This window comes from Culex quinquefasciatus, chromosome 2 (assembly GCF_015732765.1).
Source record: "Culex quinquefasciatus strain JHB chromosome 2, VPISU_Cqui_1.0_pri_paternal, whole genome shotgun sequence".
NCBI lineage: Eukaryota > Metazoa > Arthropoda > Insecta > Diptera > Culicidae > Culex > Culex quinquefasciatus.
The window spans coordinates 220528156-220551941 of NC_051862.1; the positions used below are offsets into that span (position 1 = coordinate 220528156).

At 34.9% G+C, this 23786-nt stretch overlaps 2 protein-coding genes and 1 long non-coding RNA gene across 3 annotated transcripts; 1 reads left to right on the top strand and 2 right to left on the bottom strand.

Moving 5' to 3' along the window:
• Window positions 1-3804: 3804 nt before the first annotated feature.
• LOC119767538 lies at window positions 3805-7111 on the bottom strand. Its single transcript, XR_005277578.1, has 2 exons — window positions 6873-7111; window positions 3805-4721 (listed from the first exon to the last, which is right to left on the bottom strand). It is a non-coding gene; the product is annotated as an uncharacterized LOC119767538 (long non-coding RNA).
• Window positions 7112-10722: 3611 nt separating this feature from the next.
• LOC6035778 (WD repeat and FYVE domain-containing protein 2) lies at window positions 10723-20960 on the top strand. The gene is made up of 6 exons (XM_001845851.2): window positions 10723-10898; window positions 10967-11287; window positions 15520-15867; window positions 15935-16174; window positions 16232-16570; window positions 19708-20960. Exons 2-6 carry the CDS (start codon window positions 11127-11129, stop codon window positions 19847-19849), a joined length of 1230 nt encoding a protein of 409 aa, XP_001845903.1. The 5' UTR covers window positions 10723-10898; window positions 10967-11126; the 3' UTR covers window positions 19850-20960.
• Window positions 20951-22110, bottom strand: LOC119767208. The gene is made up of 2 exons (XM_038255260.1): window positions 21755-22110; window positions 20951-21688 (listed from the first exon to the last, which is right to left on the bottom strand). Exons 1-2 carry the CDS (start codon window positions 21831-21833, stop codon window positions 21009-21011), a joined length of 759 nt encoding a protein of 252 aa, XP_038111188.1. The 5' UTR covers window positions 21834-22110; the 3' UTR covers window positions 20951-21008.
• Between the last annotated feature and the right edge of the window lie 1676 nt (window positions 22111-23786).

Genomic DNA, 23786 nt, shown 5'->3' on the forward strand with positions numbered 1-23786 from the left:
ATCTTTACAATTATTTAAACAGGACTCAGATTTTTTTTTAAAGGTTCAAAGATAAAAAATACTTTTTATTTCATTTTGAATAAAACAAAGCTGAATTATTTAAATTTCTTTTGAAATTATACCTTTCAAATAAAAGAGTAGTATTTTAATAAATTAAGTTAGTTTCTAAAATACTGAAAAACCTGAACAATTCTTCAAATGGTTCGAATCAAGCTTTTCAATTGAAAACTAATAAAATTTACTTTAATAGTCTTTAATGTTGAAATATTTATTATGCTGCTATTAAAAAAAAAAAAAAATACTAACCTATCCAAAGATGGGTCGGATAGTGGATCCGGACATAGTTTACATGCATTTAAGTGAGATCCGGCTTCCAAAAAGTACATAAATATCACTTAAATGGCCATATCTCGAGACAGGGTTGCCAGATCTTCAATGATTTGGACTTGTTGGAAAGGTCTTTTGATAACCTATCCAAAGATGGGTCGGATAGTGGATCCGGACATAGTTTACATGCATTTAAGTGAGATCCGGCTTCCAAAAAGTACATAAATATCACTTAAATGGCCATATCTCGAGACAGGGTTGCCAGATCTTCAATGTTTTGGACTTGTTGGAAAGGTCTTTTGATAACCTATCCAAAGATGGGTCGGATAGTGGATCCGGACATAGTTTACATACATTTAAGTGAGATCCGGCTTCCAAAAGTACATAAATATCACTTAAATGGCCATATCTCGAGACAGGGTTGCCAGATCTTCAATGTTTTGGACTTGTTGGAAAGGTCTTTTGATAACCTATCCAAAGATGGGTCGGATAGTGGATCCGGACATAGTTTACATGCATTTAAGTGAGATCCGGCTTCCAAAAAGTACATAAATATCACTTAAATGGCCATATCTCGAGACAGGGTTGCCAGATCTTCAATGTTTTGGACTTGTTGGAAAGGTCTTTTGATAACCTATCCAAAGATGGGTCGGATAGTGGATCCGGACATAGTTTACATGCATTTAAGTGAGATCCGGCTTCCAAAAAGTACATAAATATCACTTAAAAGGCCATATCTCAAGACAGGGTTGCCAGATCTTCAATGTTTTGGACTCGTTGGAAAGGTCTTTCAACTACCTAACCAACGATGGGTCGGATGGTGGATCCGGACATAGTTTACATACATTTAAGTGAGATCCGGCTTCCAAAAAGTACATAAATATCACTTAAAAGGCCATATCTCGAGACAGGGTTGCCAGATCTTCAATGTTTTGGACTCGTTGGAAAGGTCTTTTGATAACCTATCCAACAATGGGTCGGATGATGGATCCGGACATAGTTTACATACATTTAAGTGAGATCCGGCTTCCAAAAAGTACATAAATATCACTTAAATGGCCATATCTCGAGACAGGGTTGCCAGATCTTCAATGATTTGGACTTGTTGGAAAGGTCTTTTGATAACCTATCCAAAGATGGGTCGGATAGTGGATCCGGACATAGTTTACATGCATTTAAGTGAGATCCGGCTTCCAAAAAGTACATAAATATCACTTAAATGGCCATATCTCGAGACAGGGTTGCCAGATCATCAATGTTTTGGACTTGTTGGAAAGGTCTTTTGATAACCTATCCAAAGATGGGTCGGATAGTGGATCCGGACATAGTTTACATGCATTTAAGTGAGATCCGGCTTCCAAAAGTACATAAATATCACTTAAATGGCCATATCTCGAGACAGGGTTGCCAGATCTTCAATGTTTTGGACTTGTTGGAAAGGTCTTTTGATAACCTATCCAAAGATGGGTCGGATAGTGGATCCGGACATAGTTTACATGCATTTAAGTGAGATCCGGCTTCCAAAAAGTACATAAATATCACTTAAATGGCCATATCTCGAGACAGGGTTGCCAGATCATCAATGTTTTGGACTTGTTGGAAAGGTCTTTTGATAACCTATCCAAAGATGGGTCGGATAGTGGATCCGGACATAGTTTACATGCATTTAAGTGAGATCCGGCTTCCAAAAAGTACATAAATATCACTTAAAAGGCCATATCTCAAGACAGGGTTGCCAGATCTTCAATGTTTTGGACTCGTTGGAAAGGTCTTTCAACTACCTAACCAACGATGGGTCGGATGGTGGATCCGGACATAGTTTACATACATTTAAGTGAGATCCGGCTTCCAAAAAGTACATAAATATCACTTAAAAGGCCATATCTCGAGACAGGGTTGCCAGATCTTCAATGTTTTGGACTCGTTGGAAAGGTCTTTTGATAACCTATCCAACAATGGGTCGGATGATGGATCCGGACATAGTTTACATACATTTAAGTGAGATCCGGCTTCCAAAAAGTACATAAATATCACTTAAATGGCCATATCTCGAGACAGGGTTGCCAGATCTTCAATGTTTTGGACTTGTTGGAAAGGTCTTTTGATAACCTATCCAAAGATGGGTCGGATAGTGGATCCGGACATAGGTTACATGCATTTAAGTGAGATCCGGCTTCCAAAAAGTACATAAATATCACTTAAAAGGCCATATCTCAAGACAGGGTTGCCAGATCTTCAATGTTTTGGACTCGTTGGAAAGGTCTTTCAACTACCTAACCAACGATGGGTCGGATGGTGGATCCGGACATAGTTTACATACATTTAAGTGAGATCCGGCTTCCAAAAAGTACATAAATATCACTTAAAAGGCCATATCTCGAGACAGGGTTGCCAGATCTTCAATGTTTTGGACTCGTTGGAAAGGTCTTTTGATAACCTATCCAACAATGGGTCGGATGATGGATCCGGACATAGTTTACATACATTTAAGTGAGATCCGGCTTCCAAAAGTACATAAATATCACTTAAATGGCCATATCTCGAGACAGGGTTGCCAGATCTTCAATGATTTGGACTTGTTGGAAAGGTCTTTTGATAACCTATCCAAAGATGGGTCGGATAGTGGATCCGGACATAGTTTACATGCATTTAAGTGAGATCCGGCTTCCAAAAAGTACATAAATATCACTTAAATGGCCATATCTCGAGACAGGGTTGCCAGATCATCAATGTTTTGGACTTGTTGGAAAGGTCTTTTGATAACCTATCCAAAGATGGGTCGGATAGTGGATCCGGACATAGTTTACATGCATTTAAGTGAGATCCGGCTTCCAAAAAGTACATAAATATCACTTAAATGGCCATATCTCGAGACAGGGTTGCCAGATCTTCAATGTTTTGGACTTGTTGGAAAGGTCTTTTGATAACCTATCCAAAGATGGGTCGGATAGTGGATCCAGACATAGTTTACATGCATTTAAGTGAGATCCGGCTTCCAAAAAGTACATAAATATCACTTAAATGGCCATATCTCGAGACAGGGTTGCCAGATCTTCAATGTTTTGGACTCGTTGGAAAGGTCTTTTGATAACCTATCCAACAATGGGTCGGATGGTGGATCCGGACATAGTTTACATACATTTAAGTGAGATCCGGATATATGTGAAAACACATTTTTATACATAACTTTTGAACTACTTATCGAAACTTCAATCTGTATAAAACTCGATCTATGGGACCCTAAACCAAGTCGAATGCAACAGGTTCGGGTCAAATCGGTTCAGCCAGTGCTGAGAAACATGAGCTAGTTTGTTGGTCACATACATACATACACACACACATACACACAGACATTTGTTCAGTTTTCGATTCTGAGTCGATATGTAAGTTATGTACGGGGTTCCCGGGAAGCGGGCCATGTTGGCTGCTTCCTGGCCCGTGGGGAGGTTCGGACGATTAACTTCAGCACTGCACTGGTTGAAGGATGAAACTTGACTGACTGATTTATTATTTCAGAAAGAATGCTTAGTATGACAAGTCTGCAAGTGTTGGTGCAATACGGCTAGGGGTGCCAGGCCGTAACTACCCCATCGTTAGACTCGAATCGTCTCGATTCGACTTTAAAAAACTGTTTTAGTTTTTTCTCTGAGTTCCACTGATGTGCTCGAGTTGCTGCGGAGTTCGTCCAAGGGCGGATGCCTGACGTATCGAGGACATCACATTCCCAATGACTGTTCCAGGCTAGACGGAGTCCTGACGTGTCGAGGGCCTCACAAATCTAGTTGTCTGGAGCCCCGGGATGGCAACAGGAAGGATTCCTGACGTATCAAGGATATCACATTCCTAGCATTTGGTTGATGCGGCTCAGGCTCATAAGAATTATGAGAATTTTCTGGTTTGATTTAAACGATTTCTTGCTAACTTGTCCTACCAAACTTAATTCTAACAGCGATATTCGGTGTACAGTTTCTTAGTAGCATCCATCAGAATTTTTGCAGGCTAAGGCTTTTGGAAGGGACAAAAGCACTTGGGTTGAGGTTGAGCTATGTCTGCTCTCTCCTCAATCACGGCATAAAACCCTTTTTTTTTGTTCTTTTCGTTAACGCCACAATGATTACGAATTTTACAATTACAACTCATTCTTCATATCCATTACTACCTCTCAAAACGCTGGTTAGGTTCATTGGGGAGAAATTAGCCTGGTTGTTTTGCACGTCTGCTGCTTTCCCTAGACGTGGTTACCAAGCGGGTGTTGAGTGAATATGGTGGAAGTCTAAAAGTAAAAAGCGTTAGAAATATCAAATAAAAGAAGGAATGAAGATGCTATTGATTTTTTTTCGATGCTGTTTGCCTGCCAGTCCTCGGTTTCGGCTCGTGATTATCATCCTGATTCTCTATGGATCAAAAAGTATTGGTTAATATTCGATGTTTATAGTGAAAGTAAAAGACAGATAACAGTAGAGATAGACAACTTACAACAAGTACACAAAATGTTACACAGAAAATGCCAATACAACGACTCCTCCATCGTCAAACAAAGGTGCATTTTCTCTTTCAGCATTATGGTAGTCATGATGCTGTTTTTGTGTATTTGATACTTATTGTAAAAGTAAAAGGCGGATGAAAGTAAAGTAAATAGCTTACATTTAGTAAATAAAATGTTTAACAAAAATGCCAATGAAAATCTTCAAATTGGGGCTCCAATTGAGCAACACGACCATATGATAATATTGTGCGAATCGACCTCGGATAATTTGATGAAAACAGAATTAATTTCAGGAAAAAAAAATACATCATGCTTTGTAACAATTGCCCGTCCATTTTTTTTTTTTTTGGTTAGGGAATTTTAAAAGTAATGTGAAAACACAATGGTGAAAAATTGTCAAGCTAGTTCGTAATTTCAAATTACAAATTTCCAAGTTTGTAATACTGAATTACAAACATGAAAAAAAATATATTTATATTGAATGTAATCTAAGATTACGTAATCCTCGATTACAATTCACTTGTACCCTTTGTATTTCCATGTAATAATGGATTACAATAAAATTACACAACGTCTCAATTTTTAAAGTTTTAAAAATTTTTAATTTTAATTTTAATGTTTAATTTTTAATTTTTAATTTTTAATTTTTAATTTTAATTTTTAATTTTTAATTTTTAATTTTTAATTTTAATTTTTAATTTTTAATTTTTAATTTTTAATTTTTAATTTTTAATTTTTAATTTTTAATTTTTAATTTTTAATTTTTAATTTTTAATTTTTAATTTTTAATTTTTAATTTTTAATTTTTAATTTTTAATTTTTAATTTTTAATTTTTAATTTTAATTTTTAATTTTTAATTTTTAATTTTTAATTTTTAATTTTTAATTTTTAATTTTTAATTTTAATTTTTAATTTTTAATTTTTAATTTTTAATTTTTAATTTTTAATTTTTAATTTTTAATTTTTAATTTTTAATTTTAATTTTTAATTTTAATTTTTAATTTTTAATTTTTAATTTTTAATTTTTAATTTTTAATTTTTAATTTTTAATTTTTAATTTTTAATTTTTAATTTTTAATTTTTAATTTTTAATTTTTAATTTTTAATTTTAATTTTTAATTTTTAATTTTTAATTTTTAATTTTTAATTTTTAATTTTTAATTTTTAATTTTTAATTTTTAATTTTTAATTTTTAATTTTTAATTTTTAATTTTTAATTTTTAATTTTAATTTTTAATTTTTAATTTTTAATTTTTAATTTTTAATTTTTAATTTTAATTTTTAATTTTTAATTTTAATTTTTAATTTTTAATTTTTAATTTTTAATTTTTAATTTTTAATTTTTAATTTTTAATTTTTAATTTTTAATTTTTAATTTTTAATTTTAATTTTAATTTTTAATTTTTAATTTTTAATTTTTAATTTTTAATTTTTAATTTTTAATTTTTAATTTTTAATTTTTAATTTTTAATTTTTAATTTTTAATTTTTAATTTTAATTTTTAATTTTTAATTTTTAATTTTTAATTTTTAATTTTTAATTTTTAATTTTTAATTTTTAATTTTTAATTTTTAATTTTTAATTTTTAATTTTTAATTTTTATAGAACTCTTTTGGTTTTGGATATTTCGTTGCAATCGCGTCAGCGCGACGACCATGTCAAAGCATTTTCTGCTGACCATCGTATCGTTCAAATATCGTCTTCTTTCCTACGCGGTGACGACCGTTTCAAAGCATTTTCTGCTGACCATCGTATCATCCACATATCGTCTTCGTTCATACGCGGGGGTTTTTTCTTCACTTAAATTTACGGCAAAATCTAATTTTGCCCTATACTAAGACCTTATAGCCTGTGTCGACTACGATTTCGCAATATCGACACAGGAAATTGCTGGTTAACCAGACTTTTGTCCTAAATTTATTGCAAAATCTAATTTTGCCCTATGCTAAACACTTATAGCCTGTGTCGACTACGATTTCGCAATATCGACACAGGAAATTGCTGGTGAACCAGACTTTTGCCCTACATTTATTGTACTAAAACTTAATAATTACTTACCTTAAGTCTCGGTAATTCACCGAGACGACCGACTGCGCCAGTTATGTACGGGGTTCCCGGGAAGCGGGCCATGTTGGCTGCTTCCTGGCCCGTGGGGAGGTTCGGACGATTAACTTCAGCACTGCACTGGTTGAAGGATGAAACTTGACTGACTGATTTATTATTTCAGAAAGAATGCTTAGTATGACAAGTCTGCAAGTGTTGGTGCAATACGGCTAGGGGTGCCAGGCCGTAACTTGTATACATGAAGGTGGGTCTACGATGTTTTGCCTTCCTCACTGAGGTAAGGCTATAATCCTGCTCTAAAAATGAACTTTGTATAAAAACGTATGTATGTGACCAACAAACTAGCTCATGTTTCTCGGCACTGGCTGAACCGATTTGACCCGAACTTGTTGCATTCGACTTGGTTTAGGGTCCCATGGATCGAGTTTTATACAGATTGAAGTTTCAATAAGTAGTTCAAAAGTTATGTATAAAAATGTGTTTTCATATATATCCGGATCTCACTAAAATGTATTTAAACTATGTCCGGATCCAATATCCGACCCATCGTTGGTTAGGTTATCAAAAGACCTTTTCAACGAGTGCAAAACATTGAAGATCTGGCAACCCTGTCTCGAGATATGGCCACTTAAGTGATATTTATGTACTTTTTTGAAGCCGGATCTCACTTAAATGTATGTAAACTATGTCCGGATCCACCATCCGACCCATTGTTGGTTAGGTTATCAAAAGACCTTTCCAACGAGTCTAAAACATTGAAGATCTGGCAACCCTGTCTCGAGATATGGCCATTTAAGTGATATTTATGTTCTTTTTTAATCCAGATCTAAAAAATAGATGAAATTTGTGTACAGCCATTGATGGTAATGAGTGAGGAAGGCTTCAACCACATAGGTGGATTAAGTTAGTTTTTACTATTTGTTTGACAATTTTGAGTAACTTTGAGCTATAATATTAACTAAAAATACAACTTTGTTTTTCGCTACTAAAGGGATATTTATTTGAGGCATTATTTTTTTATTAAATTTGTTTAGATATTTTAAATTTTTTGAGCATCTGTTTTAAAAAATAACACTGTTTTTTTCTGCCACATATTATTTGCATATTGAATTTTGTTGAAAGAAAATATGGCGTAACTCGAATAAATTTGAAAAATCCTGTTTCATTCCCGATTTTTTTTTTAAAGCTTGATTTAACTTTCTTTATACGATTGCGGTGGAGTAAACCAAATTAATATAAATGTTAATATCAGTTACTCACACATTATTTTAAGGGCGCCGTCATGCCCACGCTACTGCCCTGCCTCTTCTACCAACACTATCGTTCCACAGTGGACATACGGACGCCGATTAGTTTTCGATACAGCTGTGATAATAGCAATCATTGTGTGATTGTGGTGCTGCACCATAATAGTAGTTGGTCAAATCGTGGTAAACCTTTGTAGAGCTCTCTCAACGGCTTGAACCAGCCGGTTGATATCGCGCAAAAAAAAAGGAACTGCTCTCAATCCATCATATAAATCGAAAGTTGTAAAGAGTCCGTGAAGGGCTGCATGGGAATTAATGGCACTGACCAAAGCAAACCCGGCAGAAAACCGAGCGCGAGATTGGATAAAAGTAGATAAATTCTTAATTATACCGGGAAAATGCACATCACTTTGGAATGCACCTACAGTGACAGGTCGCGATTGTTTGCGGATTTTGCTCGGGGAAATAAATGTTTCCGTTTTGAACTGGTTGATTTGTTGGTTTTAGCAAAGTTAGTGTTTTTGTTTGCAGTGACACGGTTTTGAGACGTGAATCATCGTGATGTTTAATCTATATGATAAATGGCTAAATTGAATATTTCCGATATTGTTCTGTTTATTTTTTTAAATGAACTTGTTTTCCTGAACTGCAGATGAGTCAAACAGGTTTCCTAATCCGAGATCCTTTCGACGCGTAAATTGCGAGTACGCTGAAAAATGCGTGCATTTAGATTTGGCGCAATTGACGCGTGTCACGCGTGACCAATAAACAAGTTTAGAGCTGTTTAGAGTTCAGGATGATTAAGGAAATGCGAGATTCCATAAAGAGATCGTGATCGCCAGGTTTGACTGAAAATAGTCTATTGATTGCATTTTTTCAGCGTTTCACGCCAGGGCTAAGCTGGTGTCACACTCACGGGCAATTGACAGTTGACGCTCTTCGAAAGGTCGTTCACACTTTGAGTTAGGAGTTATAGATTCGATTTAGTGGATTTGAGTACCTATAGTGTAACTATGATAAAAAAAAGATATTGAAGTTGCTGGAATTTCAGCAAAGTTTGACAGATCTATTTGAATATTTTCTATATATTAGCGGAAAACCACATAAAATCTACAATTTTCTTCCTAAAAAAATGTTGCGCCAGATGAAAAAATACCTTTCTGGTTTAATTGAAGATTCGAAAAGTACATTGAATTTCTCTTCTAATGACAAGTCCCTAAATTTTTTATAGTTTTTGCGTTTTTAAAGAGTTTTTTAAGTACGCCATCAAATCGGGCGTCCAATATTTCCATCCAAAATTCATTTGACAACAAATTTTCATATCATAACCATATCATGCTACAAATGATTGAAAAAATGATTTTTTACGAATGTTCAAAAATTAAAGGAGTCAAATACCATCACGAAATATCGAAAAAATGAATCTCGGATTCGTGATAGGGGGCCAAAATAACCCCTTAAGACAAGTTTCACACATATCAAAGAGGATTCGGAGAAACTAGGTACTGTGTGACTTGGAGGAGAATGACTCAATACGAGTTTACATTTGATTTATAAAATATTTAAAGGTAAAAGCTTTCCTAAGAATACGGCATCAAAGGAAAACTTACCAAAAAAATGTGCTTATGGTAGCACGTGGACCAGATCACCTTAGTAAATTGCATTAAATCAAATACGATAGGTAGTCTGTCTTAAACACGTTCCGTTAGCAATACTTAAAAACTTTTTGATAGATCGTAGGGGAATTAGGAAAACAATTTCATATTTTAATTTTGACATCGGTATTCTTACATCAAACGAAAACTTAAAATACATTGTGTCAAAATGGCATGTTAAGTCAATTATTTGCATCAAAATAAATTATAGCATAAATCCAAAATTTGTTGAAAGAAATTCCGAAGCTTTATAAGGTTATAAGAAATATGATTTTTTTAAGTTTTTTTTAAATAAAATCTCGACTTTGATTAGGTCCTATAAACATATGAAAGACAATAACTTATAGGAACTTCTCGAAAAAAAAAAACTCTGGAAATGAACTGAATTAAAATAAAATTATTCTAGTAAAATGTGCACGAGTGAATAGTGTAATAATGTTACATGGTTTTCCATCTTTAAAAGCATGAGTAAAACTAATAAACTAATTTCATGATGCCATTTGAAAACGGACGAACTGTAAAGCAATCAAAGCAAGCAAAACGTTCTCTTCAAACGACTTGTACTAATGCCATAAAAAATGCCATACAATTATTCTCATCAGGCAACACTTCAAACCCCGACGTCAACGCTATGGTGCAGAGAGGTAACGTCCATTGCTAACTTCTCCACAGCCGTACAGCATGTCGCTAGTTTCAGTTCTACACCCAAACGCACTTTCTCCGTCAATCAATGTGACTTCCCAATTAAAGCATTCACTGAGAGTAGGTTCGCAATCAAAGGGCTGCGTTTTGAGTCTGACATTCGATGCTTGCGGATTTCGCTCTTCTCGTTTGGGTGTACTCTTCCAGCGCCTACTAGATGTTACGAGGCGTTTGCGTAGACCACCACAAACGGGGTGGCTTTTCCTGGTCACCTCTCGCGTAGCCTACTGTTTTGCACTGCGTTGCACTGTCAAAACATTTGACAGAAAGGCTGATTGTGCAGGAAAGAGCTGCTCTTTTTTCTCCAAATGATTGGATGATTGTTAATCTATCTGTGCACTTTTTCGCCCGTCGCCTTCTACGATAATTAGTAGTAGCAGTGTGATATCGTAGCAATATATCACAAAGGTGCAAACGTAGGATCAAACTCTCTTTCGCGGGTGGAGTGCGTGTTTGTGATATCTTGATTCGATTTTTTTTCCAGAGGCTGGAACCAGGAGGAGTTTTTTGTTTTTGCGTTTGGTTTTAGTTGGTCAGTGTCGCGTAGTTGCAGAGAGGGTAGTGGAGTGACTAGGTGTCAACGAAAGCAATCTAGTAGGCCCGCGAGCAAAAGTGAAAACCGGAAGCACCAGCACCAGCACAGAATGGCCGCGGAGATAAAGCCAGCGCCGCGCAGTGCCAACGATCGGTTTAGTACGACGAAGAAACCGGAGTTGCTGAACAAGTTGGAGGGATGCAATGACGACGTGAACGCGGCACTTTTGATACCCGGGGAGGAAGGTGTTATCAGCGTTTGTGATGACAAGTATGTTAATTGAATTTTGCCTCTTGTTTATCGTCATAGTCTTCGCCTACTTTGGGTCATCGTTTTGAGGAGGTTACTCATTGCGTCGATGATAAAGAAATCATTCTTTGCGTTGACCTACGCGAACTTGGTATGCGATTTAAAAAAAAAAGTGAATTGAGATGTGCCAGATATCGGGGCGAAATAAATGCAAAAACAAGCACACACAACCTTGTGTTGTGTGAGGGTGTGTGTGCCCGTATTAAATATGATTCTTTTTGGGTGGTAGAAGCTTACTTGTCATGTCAGCAAAAGTATCTTTTCTCACTTTCTAAATATTTTGTCACAAATTTTTTTGGGCTTTCATGTGACCAAACCTAGAATTTATGACTAATTAATTTTTTAGTCAATGTAGCACATTTGTTTTTAATGTTTTTAGGTTACTTTTAATGTTTTTGATGTTTTGATTAGTTTTTCAAAACAAACAAATAGCGTTCATACGACTTTTTGATATAGTAAGTGAGAACTTGAATTTTCAAATATGAAAAAAGATGTTGCTCGATATAACTACGATGAAAATTAGCAAAAAAAAAATCTAATCGAGTAAATCATCAATAAGTACAGACTCGATTATCCGAAGCCTGCATTATCCAAAGTTATCGTACTTAAAATATCTAATTATATTCATATTAATTTTTATAGCATAATGATACTTTGTATTTTATTTTTTTACGTAAAGTAATGCCTTTTTTATAACTTTATTAAATATTTTCCATGATAACACAGAAAAAAAAAAAAATCGATGGTAAAATCGCATGCAAAAGCATGTAATATTGTATTTGAAAACGTGTAAACAAAAAGCATGGGAACTTACAGCTGAGCAATTCTCTACGAAATCGGTCTTTTTTCTTCAATTTTAATTTTTGTATTTTTTAATCCGACTGAAACTTTTTTGGTGCCTTCGGTATGCCCAAAGAAGCCATTTTGCATCATTAGTTTGTCCATACGATTTTCCATACAAATTTCGCAGCTGTCCATACAAAAATGATGTATGAAAATTCAAAAATCTGTATCTTTTGAAGGAATTTTTTGATCGATTTGGTGTCTTCGGCAAAGTTGTAGGTATGGTTACGGACTACACTGGAAAAAAATGATACACGGTAAAAAAAAATTGGTGATTTTTTTATTTAACTTTTTATCACTAAAATTTGATTTGCAAAAAAACACTTTTTTTAATTTATTTTTTATTTTTTGATATGTTTTAGAGGACAGAAAATGCCAACTTTTCAGAAATTTTCAGGTTGTGCAAAAAATCATTGACCGAGTTATGAATTTTTCAATCAATACTATTTTTTTCAAAAAAATCGAAATATTGGTCGCAAAATTTTTTCAACTTCTTTTTTTGATGTATAATCAAATTTGCAATCAAAAAGTACTCTAGCAAAATTTTGATAAAGTGCACCGTTTTCAATTTAAATCCATATTTAGGTGACTTTTGTGAAAATAGTCGCAGTTTTTTATTTTTTTTTTTAAATTAGTGCACATGTTTGCACACTTTTGGAAAAAATATTTTTGAATAGCTGAGAAAATCCTCTATATTTTGCTTCTTCGGACTTTGTTGATACGACCTTTAGTTGCTGAGATATTGCAATGCAAAGGTTTAAAAACAGGAAAATTGATGTTTTCTAAGTCTCACCCAAACAGCCCACAATTTTTTAATGTCGATATCTCAGCAACTAATGATCCGATTTTCAATGTTAACATATGAAACATTTGTGAAATTTTCCGATCTTTTCGAAAACATTATTTTCAAAATTTTCAAATCAAGACTAACATTTTAATACGGTGTAATATTGAATGTTTGGCCCTTTTGAAATGTTAGTCTTGATTTGAAAATTTTGAAAATATTGTTTTCGAAAAGATCAGAAAATTTCACAAAAGTTTCATTAGGGTGTAATATGGTTGTATGGAAAAAAATAAAGTTGTCCAAATTTAGCGAGCACAACCATTTTTCAGTTCCTTTTGGGGTCCTAAACAACTCCCCAAAATTTGGGAACGATTGGTTTAGTCCTCACTTTGCGCAAAGCGATTCAATTTTCCATATAAATTTGTATGGGAAAAAACTTTTTTTTGGATTTTGATATTTATAAAATCCACGTTTCACGCTGTACTAAAACCGGATTCATATTCGGATGCTCTGGAATGTGCTCTACAACTTTCCCGAAGAGAGTATGGTGCTAACTTGCTCCTATAAAAAGATACAGCGTGTTAAAAACTCGTCTAAAACGTGTTTTTTGCTCGAAAATCACGTTTTAGACGAGTTTTGAGGACGCTGTATCTTCTTTCAGGGACAAGCTAGCGCCATACTCTCTTCGGGAAAGTTGTAGAGCACCTTCCAGAGCATCCGAATATGAATCCGGTTTAAGTACAGCGTGAAACGCGGATTTTATAAATATCGAAACTCAAAAAAATGGGTTTTCCCATACAAATTTATATGGAAAATTGAATCGCTTTGCGCAATGTGAGGACTAAATCAATCGTTCCCAAACTTTGGGGAGTTGTTTAGGACCCCAAAAGGAACTGAAAAAGTGCTGTGCTGGAAAATCGATTTTGATATTACACCCTAATGTTTCATATTTTGACATTGAAAATCGGACCATTAGTTGCTGAGATATCGACATTAAAAAATTGTGGGCTGTTTGGGTGAGACTTAGAAAACATCAATTTTCCTGTTTTTAAACCATTGCATTGCAATATCTCAGCAACTAAAGGTCGTATCAACAAATTGCGAAGAAGCAAAATATAGAGAATTTTCTCAGCTTTTCAAAAATATTTTTTCCAAACGTGTGCAAACATGTGCACTAATTAAAAAAAATGAAAAACTGCGACTATTTTGAAAAAAGTTACCTAAATATGGATTTAACTTGAAAACGGTACATTTTATCAAAATTTCACTAGAGTACTTTTTGATTGCAAATTTGATTTTACATCGAAAAATGAAGTTGAAAAAATTTTGCGACCAATATTTCGATTTTTAGAAAAACTAAGTATTGATTAAAAAATTTATAACTCGGTCAATGATTTTTTGCACAACCTGGAAATTTCTGAAAAGTTGGCATTTTATTTCCTCTAAAACATATCAAAAAATAAAAAAAATTAAAAATAGTGTTTTTTTGCAAATCAAGTTTTAGTGATAAAAAGTTAAATAAAAAATCACCAAATTTTTTTTACCGTGTATCATTTTTTTCCAGTGTAGTCCGTATCCTTACCTACAACTTTGCCGAAGACACCAAATCGATCAAAAAATTCCTTCAAAAGATACAGATTTTTGAATTTTCATACATCATTTTTGTATGGACAGCTGCGAAATTTGTATGGAAAATTATATGGACAAACTAATGATGCAAAATGGCTTCTTTGGGCATACCGAAGGCACCAAAAAAGTTTCAGTCGGATTAAAAAATACAAAAAAAAAAATCGAATGACCGAAATCCTAGAGAACTGCTCAGCTACATCGATGTTGATGAACTATTTCACACACGGAAAAAAGTGGGCGAGAAATCATGAATTTCGATTCATGAATTCATGAATAATTTTGTACATGATTTCGTGATACCTTTCATGATTTCATGAAATCGTGCATTAAAATGCATTAGTTTATGAATTTTATTCATGGCTAAAATATTTTTACGAATGCAGCTGCAGCTGTGAGATAGCCTAGCGGGTTAGCGCACGGATTTGGTAATCTGGATATGACTCTCACATAAATAGATGTTATTTTTAGGGTGTGTCAAAACTATTTTTTCCGTTTTTGCTCACAAAGGTGATGAGCATGCTTTTGCATGCGATTTTACAAAGAAATTTTTACTGTGTAATGCTCCCAAATGCTGATTTCTCAATCATTTTTGTCTATTGTTTTATGCATTCAAATATTTTTTTAAATTATTAAAATCAGTTGCCGAGACATGTCCAGGGTTCCGCAAATTAGATTTGATTTTTTTTACTGTACATTTAAAATGTTACAAATACATTTTAACCAAATTATGGTTTATAATATGTCAACGTTTATTTTAAATGATGTGTATTAATTTCAATAGAAACAATGTCTTCTGAAGTTATTCCGCACTTTATAAATGGAATTTCCCATTTAAATCGATTATCTAAGAACTCGCGTCATCGCGTCTAATCAGATAACATGGACTTTTCATGCCGTCAATTCTACTTACAAGTTTTCTCTTCCCTCTTCCCTGCAGAACCATTCGCGTCTGGTTGCGCCGCGACTCGGGCCAGTACTGGCCGTCCATCTGTCAGTACATGCCGTCCGGGTGTACGTCGCTGTGCTACACGCCGGAAACGCGAACCCTGTTCATCGGGCAGGAAAACGGAACCATCTCGCAGTTTACCCTGTCGGACGACTGCAACCGGTTGACGCCGATTCGGGAGTACCTGGCGCATCAGGCGCGCATCACGAACGTTCACTTTGCCAAGCACACGGGATGGATACTGTCGGCGGGCCGGGACAAGTTCTTCGCGTACCACAGCACCGAAACCGGCGAACGGCTGGGCTGCTTCACGTTCGAGGCCATGTGCACCTCGATGCAGTGAGTTGTTGCTTGGTGGTTGTTTGATTTTTGATTTTCTACTGATTCTTGACGGTCTCTTCCTCAGATATGATGCCCTTTCGAAGTACGCTTTCGTGGGTGATTACAGTGGCCAAATTACGATGCTGAAGCTGAGTGCCACCGGAGCTACGGTGGTGACGACCATGAAGGGTCATGCCGGATCGGTACGGGCTCTGTACTGGGCCGAAGGTCCTCAGCTGCTGTTCAGCGGATCGTACGATCAAACGGTGATCGTTTGGGACGTAGGCGGAAAGCGTGGCACGACCTACGAACTCCATGGACACAAGTAAGTTATTAATAACAATATCATCTGCAAGATCATCAACTAACCAACAACTTTCAGCAACAAAGTGTCCGCGCTGGTGTACGCGAGCAACACCCAACAGTTGGTGTCCGCAGGGGAAGATTCGGTGATCGTGTTCTGGGAGATGAACGCCATGCGCAAGGTCGCTCCCGAGTGGGTCGAGTCGGACACGTGTCAGCTGTGTACGAGGGCGTTCTTCTGGAATTTGCGTGCGATGATTGACCAGAAGCAGATTGGCATCCGGCAGCACCACTGCCGTTACTGCGGCAAGGCCGTTTGCGACAAGTGCTCCACGAACCGGATCAACATCCCGATCATGGGCTTTGAGTTTGACGTGCGCGTGTGCGAGGGATGCTTCCAGCGGTTGAAGAGTGAAGAGTGAGTACTTTTTGAGAGTATTTAAAATTATGTTTTAGTTGAAATATTGTGTGTGTATGCGTGTTTTTCAATCCAATGCCAGAGGGCTGGCAGCGAAATTATGGAAAAGCATGATTCTTTCTTATGCGCAGAAAACAAAAACAAACAAAGGGAATGTCTTCTCCTGCTTTTTCCGTGTAAAGATGTAATAATACCGATTGATTAGGACTTTTCAGAAAATATGCACACGGATGTTTTTCCGTTTTTTTAATTGTTTTTTTTAAACCGTATTTCTATTTTTTATTTTTTTGTTGATATTTTTTAGGGGTCAAAAACCCGCAACCCACCCGAGCAGGTGAAAAAAATATTGTTATTACATTCGAAATGTATGGAAAATCCTGATCGTTTGATACCCAGATTGTAAACACGGAAATTTTGAGTATTTTTTTCAAAAATACGTAGTTTTGTGAAAATTTTAAGTATTTTCAAAAAATGTTTTTATTACATCTGAAATGTATGAAAAAATCCCTATCGTTTAATACCAACATTGTAAAAAAGGGAAATTTTGAGTTTTTTTTTCAAAAATACGTAGTTTTGTGAAAATTTGGAATATTTTCAAAAAATATTGTTATTACATTCGAAATGTATGAAAAAATCCCGATCGTTCGATACCCACATTGTAAAAACGGAAATTTTGTGTATTTTATTCGAAAATACGTAGTTTTGTGAAAATTTTGACTATTTTCTAAAAATGTTGTTATTACTTTCGAAATGTTTGAATAAATCGCGATCGTTTGGTACCTATATTGTAAAAACGGAAAATTTGAGTTTTTTTTTTCGAAAAGACGTAGTTTTGTGAAAATTTGGAGTATTTAAAAAAAATGTTGTTATTACATCCAAAATGTATGAAAAAACCTGATCATTTGATACCCATATTTCAATAATAATATATTTTTTTGTTTCCTTAGAGAAAAAAAATGCATTTTCGAAATACAGGAAAAATACGTATTTTTGTGAAAACTTTCATGAAATAATAATTTTAATGAATAGCTGACATCATCCCGATTCCAAAACACTATAATTTTTTTACGTTTGCATGATTTTTCGTACGATTAAGCTCTGTGCCTCGGTTTTGCATCCCCCATATGCGGTGCTAAACCGAGGCATGACTGTATATAAATAATTAAAAATATTAACTTTAAAAAAAAAAAATTTAAGCGTTTTGATATAAAGACCACATTTCATGATCAAAATGATACCCTTGACAAAATTGGTAAAATGTTTGCCTTGGTTCTGACCATAATTAGCAAAATAAAAAAAATAAAACAAATTGGGTTATGGAAAATTGTTCAAAATTGTCCCATATTTAAGGTAACATTCAACAATTAACAATAGTAATAAATTATGTTATAACTGATAATTGTTTTTTAAATGTTGGAAAATCAAATGAATGACGCGACCCATGATTGAATGATTTTTCAAATTATATACTTTGAGTTGTTATTGTCTTACTCTCTTATATGAACTGTTCAATCACAATTTTTAGACTGTGTTTACTTCTCATTACCGATGATCGTGACTTTCTAATAATAAAATTAGATAATTCAATAGGACTTGATATTGAAATCAACTCCGTTTTGTATTTCCACCTGCCCGGCCATACAGAATCAGGGGCAAACATTTTGATAACTTTGAAGATTGGGCCTCTGATTGCCGATTACAGCGGATAAAAGAAAAACATCCAGCAAAATTGAACTTTGAAAACTTTAATTTCCCTTTGTTCCTTTCGATTGCAAACACGATTTTGAAATGAAAGTTGTAGTCAAAAAAATATTTTGGGTTTTTTTTTTATTTTTTTTTCTAATAAAAACTTTTTTTACCAAAAATGATAACTCGTCAGCAATTCCCCACGAAAACAGCATGATTCGAAAAAAAAGTTCTCCGATCAGGCTCAAATTTTTTTCTGGGAGTTCCTTGGTCAAAATAATTAGACCCGTATTTTTTTGTTAGGCCATTCGGGTGACCTACGCCGTGTTAGGGTGGTCCGAAAAATTTCAATTTTCGTCATTTTTCGCAAAAACCGCTTTTTTTCAAATAATCATATCTCCCCGCCATTTTATCCGATTTTAGCTGTCCTAGACGCAAAAGAAAGGTAAAAAGTTTCAAAAATCTAGCTTTACATTTGAAAAGGTCTTATAAAAACTTAAAATGCTGTTTTGAAGGTCTCGGGACCAAAAGGCCTATGTCTGAAAATATTTTTATGGGATTCCTCGGAAAATTTCACATATCATATCAAAAAATGGTGAAGCTATGTTTTCAATACTCTGAGATACGATTTTTTGAAAATAAAAACTGGGTTTTTCGACGCGCCACGCGCAAAAATGGGAAAATGACGAAAACGGGAAAAAATCGACTTTTTCCACTAAAACTGCGATAACTTGAAAATTTCAGCGATGACCTATACATATACATGTTAGGGTACCAAAAGTTTTTAAATTACGAAAATTTTTGTGTTTTGAAAAATGTGGTTTTTGCGAAAAATGGCGAAAATTGCCTTTTTTCGGACCACCCTAACACGGCGTATGTCACCCTAATGGCCAAATAAAAAAAATACGAGTCTAATTATTTCGGCCAAGGAACTCCCAGACAAATTTTGAGCCCGATCGGAGAACTTTTTTTTCGAATCATGCTGTTTTCGTGGGGAATTGCTGATAAAGTATAAAAAGTTCTATTTGTAATTTTAACGATTTCAAAGATGATTTCAACGAGAAATTAGGTCTCCGTGAATTTCACAATTTTTGAGCGTGAAAAATCACTAAGCCTAATCATGAGGTTATTTTTGTTACTATTTTTCTGTGATTGGATTTTCTTGTAATATTTTTTGATAACAAACCGAGTTATTTTCCGAACAAATCATTGTTATTATTTCCCGATTCTTCTTCAGAAAAGAATCTTTTTTTTTTGACGTGATTAGAATCCCACTCTCTTATGTCAACTAATAAAAACATTGACATAAAAGAGTTGGATTTAATTTTTTTTTATTTGGCTTTTTTTAAATTTCATATCTTTATTATTATTCTTAAAATTATTCTAAGAAAACTAATAAAAGTCATAAGCTAAACAACATCTAAACATTTGTCTATTTTTGCAATTCCCAGACGACCCTCGCTGGCGACCTTCCACGACGCCAAGCACAGCATCGTGGCGATGGATCTGGACGAGCCGCGGAAACGGCTGCTGACCGTCGGCCAGGACCGCATCATCAAAATCTGGGACCTGTCATCGATCTGGACGGCCTAATTTGGTGAATTTGGGTAGAGAAGGAGAAGGAGATTGTGTATGTGATTGGGAGGGGAAAACGCTTCCAAAATCGAATCGGGAGTTTTACGCGATTAATTTTTTGTCTTTTCGGTAGAGAAAAAGAAAAAGAAAACAACTTTGGTGGTTTCGACGGTACCGACCTAAAATCGCTGTCTCACTGTACTATTTACACACACACACTAAAAAAAAAATACAACACACACACACACACACACACTCATGCATTCGTTTGGGATTTCTTTGAATTCGTAATTCTGTAAACGTAACTCGCGTAGGAAGTGCTCGGCAAATAATTGACTTTTTTTACAATAACTGATTGAACTAATTGAAGTACTAAGTGAAATCGATTGGAACAATATGTTATAGGCATGATTGCATTATAAATGAATTACAAAAAAACAATATGTAGCTAATCAAACCTATAAAAGTAAAACAAAAAAAAAACTCGTATTAAGGGAGAGAACGTGAGAGGTCTAAGGGTGGGTACAGTAATTATACCAAAATTTCGCAAGCAAGTTTGTTGTTTAGCCTAATCCAGCTGTAAACAGAGAAGAGTAAGCAACCTACAATTAGTACTATAGATAAGGGCTTGATTCGTAGCAGGAGATACGTATGTATGCTTAATTTACGAACACATGCAATCGAAGTTAAGTTTATTATTTTTCGTCTATCAAATGTTGTTTTTTCCCGTGAATGATGAAAATATACGTCTATCTTGTTGAATATTTCATTTGCTTGATTTTATTACCTGTTTATGACATTGGTTGCGATTGATTTTTTGCATTTATACACCGCAGTTAAGAGCTTCGATAATTTACTGTATAAATTTTCCAAACACAAAAATTTAAGCAAATTAAGAAATAACCTATGATCGGTGCTTTTAATGTTCATTGTAGAGAAAACAAAAACTGACGTCGTGAAATTCATACTTAGTAAAAATTACTACCAAAACAAGTAACGATCTTGCAGCAAACAAAATTGATTTATTAAGGTGTATAATAATGCAAGCTAAAAAAAACTCCGAAAAAGAAGAGCATGTATGATAACGAAGAATATATTGTTATTAATAACTAATAAAAATGAAACAAATCACTTTTCCGTCTTTTAATTTATTAAATCTCCTAAATTTCATTACACTTTACAAATTCTCCTCCTCCTCGGCCACCTTTACGACCTTCACTATCTTGGTGGTCCCGTCGAGTAGCGTCGCTTCCTTGGCCGCCAGGAACGACTTGACCTTGCGCAGTTCATCGCCCAGCTGCAGCACGGACACCTCGAGCAGGCCAATCTGCTCCTCGCATGCGCACTTCGAGTCGAGGAAGGTTCGCGAATCTGCCTCCACCGGCTCCGAACGCACCTCCGTGGGATCCGACCGGGACTCCGGGAAGAACACCTGGTCCAGGACGTCCTTCACCTTGTGCACGGATTTGTCCTTGAGGGCGTGGATCGCCTCCAGTTTGTCCTGAATGAGTTCGACCTTCTTGTCCCACAGGGCCTTGTCCGGGATGAGCGCCGGGTGGTGAAGAGGCTTGTGGTGCTGGAGGTGGTGGTGGGGCTTCGGGGTCGTAGTTGTGGTCGTCGTGGTCGTTGGGTGGTGCTTCTTGCATGGTGGCTTCTGGTGGTAGGTTGGTGGTGGATAGTACGCCGGAGGTTGGTAGTGGTCGTAATACGCCGGCTGGATGTAGTCGTAGTGGACTTCCGGCAGGGGCTGCTGGTAGTAGCCGGCGTGACGCTTTTGCTTCCGGGTGGCGCCATGATCGTGATCTTGCTCGTAACTGTCGTGGTTCTCGTGACTGTCCTGGTTGTGGTGTTTGCGCACTGCAATATGAATAAGAATTCAGTTAAAAATCACTCCACAAAGTTTAGTTAAACTTCAATACTCACAATCATTTGACTCTAAGCTGGCAGCGCTAATGACCAGTGAACACACCAGAGCCACACCGAAGTTCCACATTTTGTACATTCTTGCTACCAAATTGAGAGACCCTTCTCTAAACGATGCCTCTTCTGAACTGACCTTATGTGTATTCCCAGGCTGATAAAGACAGCTTTTTGAGGGAACCAGGCAGCAGTGGATGTTGGTTTAGGTAGGGATTTAGAGTTGGCTATCCTCCGGGAAGCGGAATTCCCAATGAAAAACAGGTAAAATGATGAGGAAATACGGATTTGAATAAGAAAACACTGTGAGCTAGAGCAAATTTGTACACATTCTGAATTAAATTGCTTCTCAAAAGCAGCGTAAACATTCATTGCTGCATGTAAAACTATCTATATTTTTAATAATTTTAAACAACATGCATGTTTGGATGGATGCAAATTTCATGAAATCAAAACGGAATGTTACCCCAAAGCTGGTAAAAACGAACTTGGAAATTCAAATATTGGTTTGTTTTAACATTACAAACCATGAAATATTGTCGAAAAAAAATTCAGGTTGTTTATTTTTTTTTTATTTTTTTTTTGTTGGCTTGATGATTTTTGCAATCGAAAAGATTGGAATTTATTGCTTTTTTAAATCAATGATACAAAACTGATAATTTTTTTAGCAAACTTTTAACATTATGATAACTGTCATCATGCATACAGCATGATACTTGATGTTTTATTATTTTTGATAAAATTGCTTGAAAACCACTTTAAATTTGTTTTTTTTTGCACCCACCCTTGACTTCGATTAGTGCCGAGTGAAAAAAAACTGGATGCTTTTGTCATTGTCCATTGCAATCCAATATTTTGTTCTAATCGGGCATAAACTTCGGATACGCCGTGTAATAGAGTAAAAGTGATTAATTGTCAATAATTAGGGATACCCATCTACTATCAAAATACATTTTTCGAAGTAATAAGCAAAGGTTAGTAGCTCGCTAACTTTCATTCAAACTTTTTACTTGCGCCATTGCTAATATTTAGGCTGAGTGATTATTCACGCTCAAAAATTGCAAATTTCACGGGGACCTTAATTTCAAAACACCAAATTTCACGGTAATTTCACGAAACATGAAAAATATTAAAATAACTATCAAAATCTTATGTTAAACTTACAGAAACCACTTTTTTTGCTTTCAATGAACTTAAAAAATCTTAACTTTCAACGTTTAACGTTCAACGTGACACTAAAAAAAACTTTAAGTAATTTTTAAAAATCCACTTGGTATATCCACACTAACCAGTCTATTTTAAAACTAAAATATAGGGCATGCGTATTGTCATTTATTGAGTTCCTTTTTTAATGTTCGACTAATATGGCTAAACAGTTTTCGCTGATTTGCTACCGTAATCTGGGGCGAATCGGGACTACAGTCTGAATAGGGACAGCAGTTTTTAAAGCACTTTAAGCTTTTAAATTTGGAAATGGATGTACACATTTTGTTGGTCTGAGGCTGTTCTAACCGAAACCAACCAGAAAAATCAAAATATTGTGCTCCAACATGGTTAAAACTGCTGTCCCAATTCGCTCCATGTGTCCCGATTGACCCCAGTTTACGGTTCCATTTTTATTTTTAACATTTTATTGAATTTTACATTAAAGTCAAATTCAACAAAACATTCTAACAATTAAAATAACTTGCTTTGCGACATTTTGCCCAGTAGAAAATATTTTTAGAGTTTTCATCTCACTTTTCAAAAACTAAATTTAAAATCAATAGGCAAAAATAATTTAATCTGTAGCAAAATCTTCAAAATTTTATTCAAAATCCGAACAGAAAACATTTTTTTTTTAAATTTCCACCGGAGCCATTAACCCAAATAATTAAATATTGTGAAAATTAAACAGCTGTTCTTTTCTTAAAAGGTGACTTTAAAGATAAAAAAATAAATCGAAAAAAACTAACTAATAAATATTAATTTAATGTTGAATAAACCAAGCATGAATCTCTTTATCTCTTTTAAAATTATATGTTTCAAATCTCAAATT

Excerpts from the sequence above, each read along its gene's own strand:
- LOC6035778 (XM_001845851.2), top strand. The coding sequence starts at position 11,127 with ATGGCCGCGGAGATAAAGCCAGCGCCGCGCAGTGCCAACGATCGGTTT. Across the intron at positions 11,288-15,519 it reads ATCAGCGTTTGTGATGACAA|AACCATTCGCGTCTGGTTGC; the intron begins GTATGTTAATTG and ends TCTTCCCTGCAG. Across the intron at positions 15,868-15,934 it reads GCCATGTGCACCTCGATGCA|ATATGATGCCCTTTCGAAGT; the intron begins GTGAGTTGTTGC and ends TCTCTTCCTCAG.
- LOC119767208 (XM_038255260.1), bottom strand. The coding sequence starts at position 21,833 with ATGTACAAAATGTGGAACTTCGGTGTGGCTCTGGTGTGTTCACTGGTC. Across the intron at positions 21,689-21,754 it reads CAGCTTAGAGTCAAATGATT|TGCGCAAACACCACAACCAG; the intron begins GTGAGTATTGAA and ends TTCATATTGCAG.